Source organism: Acinonyx jubatus, chromosome A2 (assembly GCF_027475565.1).
Source record: "Acinonyx jubatus isolate Ajub_Pintada_27869175 chromosome A2, VMU_Ajub_asm_v1.0, whole genome shotgun sequence".
Classification (NCBI taxonomy): Eukaryota; Metazoa; Chordata; class Mammalia; order Carnivora; family Felidae; genus Acinonyx; species Acinonyx jubatus.
In genome coordinates, this window is record NC_069383.1 from 43,041,213 (window position 1) to 43,053,287 (window position 12,075).

A 12,075-nucleotide genomic window follows, 5' to 3' on the forward strand; every position below is an offset into this window, starting at 1 on the left:
TGATTTCCATTCAGGTCATGATCTCAAGTTCGTGGGATCGAGCCCTATGTCTGTCTCTGCTCTGACAGGGTGGAGCCTGCTTGGGATTCTTTCTCTGACCCTCCCCTGCTCGCTTAGTCTCTCTCTCTCTCAAAATAAATAAACATTTAAAAAAAATAATTAGCATTTAGAGTTGGTCAGTCACACGGTCACACAGGTGACTATGGGTAAGGTGTTTGAGTCAATTACAGTTAAAAAAGTACTAACATTACTCAGGTTTATTTGTAGTAGAACCTGTCTTGGGTGAATGGTATATGGTTTATGATGTGACTTACTAACTACGGAACTAGTTTCTTATTGTGAAATACCTTCTTTCGTTATCACTTTACAAGTTCCTAAATCCCTATAGTTATATAAAGGAAAATAAATAATTATTTCCAAACAGAAATTTTTTCCATGTTTTTATTGTGGTAAAATATACATAATGTAACATTCACTCTCTTAATCTTTTTAAGTGTACCCATCAGTGGTATTAAGTATATTCACATTGTTATGCACCCATTACCACCATCTCTCAAACTTTTTTCATCTTTCGAGATAGAATCTCTATACCCATTAAACAATAATTACCTATTCCCCTTCTTCCCCTCCAGCTCCTGGAAACCCCCATTCTGCTTTCTAGGTCTATGATTTTAACTGTGCCAGTTATTTTTTTCTTAACGTGTTATTTTACTTAGCATGATGTGTTCCAGATCCATCCATGTTGATGCAAATGGAAGGATTTCCTTTTTTTATGGATGAATAATTTTTGCATTGTGTATGTGTGTGTGTGTGTATGCACACACATCACAATTTCAATATCTATTTATTCATTGATGCAAACTTAGGTTATTTCCATGTCTTGGCTCTTATGAATAAGGCTGCAGTGAATATGGGAGTACAGATACCTCTTTGAGATCCTGTTTTCATTTTCTTTCTTTGGGATTGCTGGATCATATGGTCATTCTGCTTTTAATTTCCTAAGAAACCTCCATACTATCTTCCATAGTGGCTGTACCAATTTACATTCCCACCAACAGAAAACAAGGGTTCCTTTTTTCCACATCCTCTTCAACACTTATCTCTTGTCTTTTTTATAATAGTCATTCTAACAGGTGTAAGGTGATGTTCATTGTGGTTTTGTTTTGCATTTACCTAATGATTAGTGATGTTGAGCAACTTTTATATCTGTGGGCCATTTGTATGTTTTCCTTAGAAAAATGTCTGTTCAGGTCTTCTGCCCATATTTAATCAGATTATGTGGGCTTTTGGGTTTCTTTGACTATTGAGTTGTAAAAACTTACATATTTTGAATATTAACTCTGCTAGATGGTTTGCAAATATTTTCTCTCATTCTGTAAGTTGCTTCTTCATATTGTTGATCATTTCTTTTGCTATGCAGAAGCTTTTTAGGTTGATATAGTTTCGCTTGTTTATTTTGCTTTTGTTGCCTATGCTTTTGAACTCGTGCAGGACTGTTTGTGTCTCGATGGGTAGCTGCTGTTGAGGTAAGAGCTGAAATGGACTCAAATTAACTCAATTTCCCATTGAAGAGTTCTCCTGGAAGTTGTAACTCTTAAGAGACTCCCGAGTTCCAGAACAGTTCCATCAGACAGATTTGGCCAGTGCAGTTGTTATTTAGGTGAGCAGACCTGCTATTCTCCCAGAATGCTCCAGCCACACTTGATGGTTTTTTATATCAGATTTATTCTAGCCCCATAGAATTTAATTGTAAGTTGTCTCTGCCTTTTCTTTCTGTGGTAGATTTTATTTAAGATTGGAAGGAATATTCCCTGAAAGTTTGGTGATATTGCCTATTAAACTATATGGACCTGTTGTTTTCTTTGTGGACAGATTTTAAATTACTGATCTAACTTGTTTCATGATAATAAGACAGTTTAGATTTCTTTCTTGAATAGTTTTTTATAACTTTTTCATTGCTCGGAATTGTCCCATATCATCTAAGTTTTACAGTTCACTAACATAATGGGGCACCTGGGTAGCTCAGTCCGTTAAGCGTCCTACTCTTGGTTTCAGCTCAGGTCATGATCTCATGGTTCATGGGGACTCCTGCGTCAGCACGGAGCCTGCTTGGAATTCTTTCTGTCCCTCTCTCTCTTCTCCTCCCCTGCTTGCACTCGCTTGTGTGCTTTCTCTCTCTCAAAATAAATAAACTTAAAAAAAAAGTTCACTAACATAAGTCATTCACAGTGTTGTCTTATTTTTTTTAACCTACTAAAAATACAGATACTCAAAAAAAGACAAATACTAAATAATTTGTAATAATCTCTATTCTGCACCTTTTAAGTTCTTAATTTTCTTGTTTTTTCAAATTTTCAAATTTTCAAAATTTTTCCCTCAAATTTGAATTCACTGATGTTTTTGAGCAATGAGTTGTTTGTCAAACATTTCCTGGGTTCTAAGGATAGAGCAGTGAAAAAAACAATAAAAAGAAAGAAACCCTTCCCTTCTAGAGCTGGTATTCTAAATTTTTTTTTTTAATTTTTATTTATTTTTGAGAGAGAGAGACAGAGCGTGAACAGGGGAGGGGCAGAGAAAGGGAGACACAGAATCCGAAACAGGTTCCAGGCTCTGAGCTGTCAGCCCAGAGCCTGATGCGGGGCTTGAACTCACAAGCCATGAGATCATCACCTGAGCCAAAGTCGGATGCTTAACCGACGGAGCCACCCAGGCGCCCCTGGACCTTGTGTTCTAGAGTACAAAGAAAGCAAATATGTAAGATAAACAATATGTTAGTTCCAAAGGTATTAGGAAAAGAAAGCAGACAAAAAATGTGCTGAGTGTGTACTGGAGGTCAGAATTGAAAAGGGTGCAAAGATAAGGCCTCACTGAGAAGGTTACATAGAGATAGCTGAGGGAGTGGAGGTAGCGTCTGTTAGGTTAAGAGAGACAGCGGGTACGAAAGCTCTGAGATGGGGGTGTCCCCGGTATGTTCCTGCATGTCCAAGATATGGCTGGATTGGAGTGAGATGGGAAAGGTAATGTGAAATGAGGTTCCAGGTGTTAGTGGGGAAGGCCGTAGAAGTTCCGTAGGTGTTTGTAAGGCCTTTGGCTTTCCCTTAAAGTGACAATCAAAGCTTTTGGAGGGTTTGAGCAGGGAAGTGACCAGACTGGCTGCTGAGGTGGGAATGGATCGCAAATGTCTCTGCAGACCTTTAGGACCTCCTTTTTTAATACTGCCTTAATTTTCTTCTTGAATACCCTTGACATGGCTTTACCTGATTGTTGGTTATGAATCTGTTTATTCAAAGTGATGTTATTCTGCTAATTTTTGCCAGAATTGATTGGGAAAGTTTAGAATTAGTCTTAAATTTTAGCACTTATGGGAAAAAGATATTGTCATAAAATTTTGAGAATTTGGCTCCTTACCCATTTAGTAAGTGTATGTGAATAATGTACCATGAAAAGTTAAGTTCGTTCCAGGAATATGAGAAAGGTTTGACATTAGAAATTATATTAATATAATTTATCACATCAATATATTTTTAGAAGATCAACAATATGATCACTTCCTGTGATGCTATAAAGGTATTTAATAAAAGTCAATATCTATTTCTTATTTTAAGATCGTAATCAAATGAAAATAGATGGAAATTTCATTGAAATTAAAAAATTTTTTTTAATGTTTATTTATTCAGAGAGAGACAGAGCATGAGCAGGGGAGGGGCGGAGAGAGAGGGAGACACAGAATCCGAAGCAGGCTCCAGGCTCTGAGCTGTCAGCACAGAGCCCAACACGGGGCTCGAACTCACAAACCGCGAGATCATGACCTGAACCAAAGTCGGTCGCTCAACCGACTGAGCCACCCAGGTGCCCCTTCATTGAAATTTTAAATATATACATATACTTCAAAAGCTAGTAGCATCACACAAAATGATGCATCAATAGAACTATTCCCATTAATGCCAGAAGCTTGACAGATAATGCCTATTGTCACTTTTATTACTTAATTTTGTTGAAAGAATATCAAACAATACAATTGATTAAAAAATAAGACTTTCAAAAATAAAGGGAAGACAAATATTATTTGCAGGTGATATGATTTTGAATACCTAAAAAAACAAAAGTTAATAAACTACTACTAGAAATAATAAAAGATTATATTCATTTCTGTATATTTACCATAATTTTTTTATGCAGTCAGAAAACATGATGAAAAAATATTCCTGATAGAATAGCAACAGAAATAATATACTTTGAAGTAAACTTAATATGCTGGATCTACATGAAGAAAATTTTATGCTCTGCTAATGAATAAGTATAGGAACACTTAGAGAAATGGAAGCAATGTGGTATTTTTTGATCTAAAGATTCATCAGTTGACAGATTATAGCTATAAATATGTGATATATATTATTGAATAAAACAGTTCTAATAAAAATGTCAGTTTTGAAACTTAAGCTGATTCTAAAATTCAGATAGAAATTCATATATGTGGCTCAAAAAGAAAATTTCTAGAAGAAAACATGGATTATTTTATTTTTAAAGCTTTTCTGATAATGGAAGACCTAAAAGAAATGAATGATAAATTTGATGATCGTAAAAATTTGGAAAACAATCATAATACAGAAATGCCACAAAGATAAAAATGAACTGGGAAAAATATTTACAGTATGTTTGTTTGATAAGGAGAGATTTTTTTCATAATATATAAAGAGAGCTCTTAAAGAAAATAACTGAAACCCAGTAGAAACATGGGCAGTAGGAATAAGCAATTCAGACACACAGTAACAAAAACAACAAATAGAAGAAAAGATGGTGCATCTACCCAGTATTAAAAGAATGGAAAAGTGAAATAATGAGGCAACATTTTTCTTATATTAGCTTGTCAAACAGGGGCATCTGGGTGGCTCCATCAGTTGACCGTCTGACTCTTGATTTCGGCTCAGGTCATGATCTCCTGGTTCGGGAGTTTGAGCCCCGAGTTGGGCTCTGCACTGAAAGCACGGAGACTGCTTGGGATTCTCTGTCTCCTTCTCTGCCTTTCCCCAGCTTGCATGTACACTCTCTGTCTCTGTCTCTGAATAAATAAACTTAAAAAAAAAAAAGATCATTCTCTCTGAATAAGTTAAAAACTTAAAAAAAAAAGATTGTCAAACATTTAAAAGAATTGGCAGGAGTGTGTATCAGCAGGAGCTCTGATATCCCATTGATGGAGGGTAAATTGGTACAATATTTTTTATGGCAATAAAAATAAAATAATTTATCTCACGAGTGTTGGACATGTATATAAGATATACACCTAAGGATGCTTATCATAGCGGTGTTTGCAACAGGAAAAGCAAAATAGCAGCAAAATAAAACTGGAAGGTACTTACCTGTTCAGCAGTAGTCATAGGACTGTTCAGTAAATTATGGAACCACTTTAGAGTGGTGTACTTTTTTCAGTTATTCAGTGGAATGAATTAGATTGGTTTGGATTCATGGAAAGCTCTCAGAAACAAAGTCAGAGTAAAGCAAGCAGTAGCATAGCTTATGGGCCAAGTTTCCATTTGTGGTTTTTAAAAAATACAAACTGGAATTTGTACATGTGACTATGTGGAAGGATGCACAGGAAACTGTTGATGGTGGCGATCTTTTGGGTTTTGAAGTGTGGGATAGAACATGAGCTGCTTTCATTGTCTGTTCTCTTGTGAATGGTTTGAATTTCATCATGGGCATGTACAATTTTAAGAATAAAAATCAGTGTTTTTTATGTGCATTAATTATATTTTTCTTGGATTTTTCCAGATTTCTCTTGCACTTTGTTTTGTTTTGATGTTTGGAAACTCAATGTTATTAACTTCTTATTATGCTTCCTCTTTGGTAATTATTTGGGTAAGTGCCTCTTAAGTATATGGCTGTTTTTGAAACTAATGACTGACCAGTTTTTTTAACCACTGGCTTGGGATTCATGAGTTATTTTCTATAAGAATCACCTGAGGTGTTTTAATGAATTCATCTATATGTGATAGAGTATTCCAGTACTCACTTTTCAAACAGGAAAGAAACAAAGGAGTTAATACTGGAAAACATAGCCCCTTGCCTCATACCTATACTTCTCTACTTTGCCCTTTCTCCTTCCTTGTCTTTTCTGTCACCTAAGTTTTGGTCCCAGGTTTCACTTGAGAAAGGTTTCATGCTTTCTTCTTGTTCTTGTTTCCTCCCCTCTTTGCAGTTTTTATCTTATTCCTACTCCACTCGCTAACCCCCCTTGCCTCCCTGTGGCACTTCGCAGTAGTCTCTCCTGGTTTTGCTGTGATCAGAGGTGTGGGGCCCTGGGTTCTCTTAGTTGTTTTTTTTTTTCCTGTTCTATTTGTGTGAAATATTTAGATAGTTTCAGTCAGGTGATGATTCAGTTGTATTTTGCTAAGTCACTACTGAGAGCAGGTTTAGATTATTGGGAGACTGTCTGCTAGAATTAGAACAAATGGTGAGAGGTCATCTAACTCCTTCTGCCACTTTTGGCAGGATGACCTTCTAAATATAAATCTTCCTAAATTTAAGGACTTCCAGAGGTGGGTATGCCTTTTTTATTCATGGATCTCACCATTATAATGTTTAGTGTACCTAAGAGGAAAAATACTATTCCTGTGTTTAAAAGTGCATGTGCTTTAGCATTAGGCTGCTTTCCTGAAGACAAAAGTGTATTGTACTCTCTTAATTGAAATATATTCTCTTTGAATAATTGTTTAAGTTACTCAGATTATTTTGGCTTTCTTGATTTCTAGAACTCATGAACAAATTGGGAACTTCCTATTTCTTTGCCCCATTTCACAAATAATACTTAAGATCCTTTTCCCCCAGAAATATGCCTCTTCCCACTCTGGACCACGCTACCCTTTTTCAGGTTGTGTGGCTCGAGTATACTTAGTTGCAGGTATAAGTAATTAGCATACGGTGATGCGTTTTCAACAATGACAAAAAAAATCACTAAGTGAGTTGCTGTAGTTTGAGATTAATGATAGTTCTTACAGTCAGTGAACTCTGTTTCTAATCAGGAAATGTTAACAGTGTACTCAGTTCTATATTTTACATGTGTGCACAGGCAAGTCCTTATCACTTATATTAAAGCACATGACTCTTGGTACTTGTATTCAGGTACCAATAAAATCTAACCTAAGTACATTTTACAGGAAACTTCTCTTCAGTTCAGTCCAGGACCCACAGTGTGTCAGGTTTCCTTTTAGCTGCTTGACACTGAGGTGTGTCTTAGGTATGAATTAAGTGTATTTATGTATATTTCCTATTTGGGTGTGTATAAAAATAAATGATGCCCACAGTTACAGAATATAGCGTATTTATGCATATTCAACTATAAACACTCATTTGCCTATTTTTATTTGTAGTTATCACTTTGAAACCTGAATCCTATCACCTGTTGTGTTCTCAGATATTCAGAAACTTCTGAAAAGATTTAATTTGGGTTCATGTATTTATTTATGTTTTGATCTGTAGCCGTACTTTTGCCAAGTTGCAAGTGCATTTAGCCCCCTATAGGTAATATACTTTGGGAGTCTGTTCATGTCCAGGAGAGAGCGAAGATTTGATAGAGGAGAAGTATTTGGTTGGTCCACTAAAAACTCATTTGTAGTTTATTCTAAGAGTTGATAATATTTAACTTAAGTAAAATTTTATGACTATAAGATACTGTCTAAAATTCTGAAATTATTATATACTTTATATATGTTATTATACTCTATTATATATTATATTGATTCTTAGGTAAATCAGAGATGTAAAATCAGTTGTAGAAATGTATGGTAATTTGTTTTCAATTTTACAAAGTCACTAACTAACCTAATCTACTTTGGATAAAATAGGACTGTTGCTTAAAGTCATCCAATGCTATATGGAATATTGACAATGTGCTGAGTTTTAGACTCTAGAGAGTCTTATTATAAGTGGTTTTTGGTGCTTGAATTTATGTATATAAGTATTAACTGCATGCTGTGTTATTTTCTCCATGAAGGGTATACTGGAAATGAAACCACATTTCCTGAAAATGAATGTATCTGAACTTAGTTTATGGGTAAGAATCAATCTATTTGAATGTGTAAGTTTTTCCTTCTCTAAAATGTATCTTTGATTTTATGTTTTACTTTTAAGGAAATTATCTATTTTTACGTAATGCAAGATATCTAACAGCTTTATGACATAATTAGGGCTCAATTTTAATGGGCCAAATTGCCGTTTTCATGTGGCAAGTTAAAATTAATATTGGATAAGTGAAGAATTCTAGTTTTACTTATTTTATCACCCATGTTTGTTTCTGGGGAGCAGTGCGTGTGTAGAAACTGTTAGTACAAAGGGAATTTAACTGTAATTCCGTATAAATCTCCTATAATTATTATAATGTTGATAATATTGTATGTATATATTTTTATTTTTGGTGATTTTGGAGTAGCATTCTTTAAGCTGCATTGTTTAGCATTTTTTTTCTTGGGTATGGAGCTAGTTATTTCACAGTTGATTAAAGCATTTATATTTTTCTTCCTCCATTATATGCAAGGAATGGCTATCAGAAGCATCAATTTATTTTTGCTTTATTATGTTTTTCTTTTGTAGGTTATCCAAGGATGTTTTTGGTTATTTGGAACTGTCGTACTCAAGTATTTGACATCTAAAATCTTTGGCATTGCAGACGATGTAAGTGCATTGTTGCTTAAACTTGAAAGACTTTAAAAGAATCAGACAGGCTAAGAATGAATTACCTGAGTTATTAAAGTACCACTATTTAAGCCAGATTCTAATGTGAAGTCTATTTACTTATTTTTTTTTATCTATTTACTATAATAGAAGTAAATGTGACTCTGTGTATAGTCTCTATTCTCCAATATCAATTTCTTGACACAGTTCTGTTATTTTATCCTTCTGTATCATAAATATTTTAAAATTTTAAAGCAAGAAAGCTCTAGAGTCCTAAGCTCAAATGTTAAGGTCCATACAGTCATTTTTCTCTGGTTTCTTCATAATTCCCCGTGGTAACACATCAGTATGCCATCTTCAGAGCCTCTGAATCTATAGACTGTATTATAGCCTCATTCCTCCCATCCCAGGTTTCCCAGTCAGTGCTTGTGAAAGGTTTATTTATAATTTATACCTAATTTATACCTACATTATAGGTAATTTATAATTTATACCTAAATTATAGGTAATTTAATCCAAGTGAGCCTTATTGAGAAGAGAAGGGTTTTTCTTGTCTGTTCTGTTTTGGTATCAGATGGAAATCTGCTTTATAACTTTAAGGATTCCTCCTTGCATAATTTTGCTTTGCCTATTTTATTTTGGTGTTTTAGTAAACACATTAATTAAAAAAGAAGCAACACAGCAACCAGCAAAAGTAAACCATGTACTTTTTTCTGTAATTTATTTTAACAGGCTGTCTTTCCTCTATTCGTAATAGATTAAAGCTGTAGTTTTGACACTGTGTCTTGTGAAGTCCTGAGACTTCCAAGGAGTCTTCCGTGGGCTCCACCTACTTCCCAATCATCCTGGAAGTCCCCCCGCTCCACCCAGTGCAGTTTAGCTTTAATTTCTTACACACTGGATAATTATATAGGTTTTCATTAGAACAAGGGAATTTTTTGCTTAAAAAAGATTGAACAATTGGGTTGTTCAGTGGGTGATCTGCAAGCTGTGGAAAGACTTTTTAAAGTCTAAAACTGGCGTCTAAAATTACCTGTTAATTCATTCAATACGTGCCTGCTTTGTGCCTGGCAGTAGAATGCATCCTAGAGACACAAAACTGAGTAAGACACGGTCTAGTGTGAGGTGGAAACGATTTCTAGCAACTGTAATACAATGTGAGGAAGGCTGTGTTAAAAAAACAAGTACAGAAAGCTGCAGAAACATAGAGGAGGAGAGGGGAAGGCTCCTGCCTGAAGTCACCTGCAAAGAGGAGAGCTAAAAGGTGATCGAGTCAGTGAGGATGCAGAGAATGAGCAGGAAAGGAAAGAGCCCAAGTCCTGGGTGAACGGAATCTGTTTCCTCCCTGGGAGAAGACAAACCAGTTAAGGTATTGATTCAGGTTAAAGTGATGTCGTCATTGCTGTCACAGCCTGATGTTGTAGCAGGACCAAACCACAGTTATTTCCAAATCAGAAGTAATTTAATTGCAACTTTAATATTTCTAGGAATCTGTGACACCGATCAAGGACATCAGCTCATAAATTCTGAATTTTGACATTGGTCAGAGGAAGAGAATGGCAAGGTCCCATAGCTCTCAAGAAGTACTTTCATTCACCCCTTTCTATTAAGATAATTAGACACTCGCCTGTTCTTTAGGAGCCAAGTGAGCCAATTTCTCAGTACATCCTGCTTCTGTCACACTCTTCTTGGTAGAAGCTTGAGCTTGTCTACCAGGGAAGCTCAGTACTCAGTGACACAGTTTTCACTGGGAGCTGGTAACATAGGCACCCTCGGCCTGACACAATTCAAAGTTCCAGACTCCCAGAAGGAATGTAGGTGCTAAGGATAGGCCTGGGTTTGTACAATTTGGGCACAGTGAGCCACTGTTCATTCTCACTTAGGGTGGAAGGAGCCATCTGAAATCTAAGTTCTCTGATGCCAGCCAAGTGCCAGCTTTGCAAGCAGGGTTTTCAAAGGATAGCAGTCAGGCCTACTATGTTAACTCTCACCTGAACATCAGGTCTGCCCCATCTTTTCCTATCTTCCATGACTTACTGGATCTTCCGTGAATCTGCATACCACTTCCCAGTTGGTCATAGGTTTGTGGAGAGCTTGGGCTCGAGGATCCCTGCCCATGTGTGCAGCTTTCTAGTCCACCGGGGATGTGAGAACTTCTTTACCTCCTTGCTGGCTTTCTCATTTCCAGAATCTTTTAAAAATTTCTAGGTAGTCTTCCAGTCCGCTGTTCACTGCACAAGTAATGAAATACTAGGCTGGCAAAGCTATGAGCTTTCACCTTTCATTTCCTGCCATTCCATACTTTTATTAATAGTGTCTCTGGGCATAGGCATTTTGCTGTCTGCCCCCAAACAAGACAGGACCCTCCAGTAGCAAAGGTTCTGCTTTTCATGCTCAGCCCCAGCCTCGGGGACTATTGGTCCCACCAAGCGTGGTGCTGATCTGATGGCAGATGGGCCAGCCCAGGCAATAATGCCGCAGACGCCTTCTACGTCCACTCAGAGTTCATCAGCTCTTGTATGAATGAGTGCTTCTCGGTTTGCTTGCCTTGTGGTCAGTTTCTAGAACCTGATATGGTTGTTTTTGGCAGTTTTGTCCAGTTTTATAGTTGTTATTGGGGAAAAGGATTTGTCAACTTCTCTTCCATAGGAAGTACTCATTTCCATCAATTCTTAATTGTTCATTCAGTCTTGTGTTTCTCGGATAACCTCACTTGCTCACAATGTAGTATTCTTCCTGTATATTGGATTTGGATTTGGTTGTTAATATTTTTAAGGATTTTTGTCTATATTTATGAGAGAGATTAGTCTGTGGTTTTATTTTCTTACAATGTTTTTTTGTCTGGCTTTGGTTTCAAGGTAATGATAGCTTCTCTATTTCAAAGAGAATTTATGTAGAATTGATATTATTTCTTTGCCTACAGTGTATGGTAGAATTTGACAGATAAGCCTGCAGGGCCTGGACTTTTCTTCATGAGAGAATTTTCTACTACAAATCCACTTTTTTGAGGAAGTTATTGGTGGTTTATGTCTTTAGAGGAATCTTACCCATTTCATATGTGTCATCAAATGGATTGTATTTAAAAAAAAGTTTTTTTATGTTTATTTAATTTTTGAGAGACAAAGAGACAACAGAATGTGAGTGGGGAGAGGGGCAAAGAGAGAGACACAGAATCTGAAGCAGGCCCCAGTCTCTGAGCTGTCTGCACAGAGCCTGATGCCGGGCTCGAACCCATGAACCATGTGATCATGACCTGAGCTGAAGTCAGACGCTTAACTGACCGAGCCACCCAGGCGCCCCAGGATTGTATTTTTTAGAAAAATTATTATAGCGTGGGGCACCTGAGTGGCTCAGTCGGTTAAGCATCCGACTTCAGCTCAGGTCATGACCTCACTGTGAGTTTGAGCC

The 12,075-nt window shown here is 36.5% G+C and overlaps 1 protein-coding gene across 7 annotated transcripts in view; it reads left to right on the forward strand.

Annotated features, from left to right (window-relative positions):
• DPY19L1 (dpy-19 like C-mannosyltransferase 1) overlaps positions 1-12,075 on the forward strand; it is a 103,561-nt gene that overhangs the window by 65,959 nt on the left and 25,527 nt on the right. For 6 of the 7 annotated variants that reach the window (XM_027075247.2, XM_053218234.1, XM_053218235.1 and 3 more), the window contains 3 exons: positions 5,770-5,856; positions 7,991-8,050; positions 8,587-8,667. In XM_027075247.2, the coding sequence (XP_026931048.1) occupies positions 5,770-5,856; positions 7,991-8,050; positions 8,587-8,667 (228 nt within the window). The remainder of the gene's footprint in view (positions 1-5,769; positions 5,857-7,990; positions 8,051-8,586; positions 8,668-12,075) is intronic. The other variant, XM_053218237.1, reaches the window with a different exon arrangement.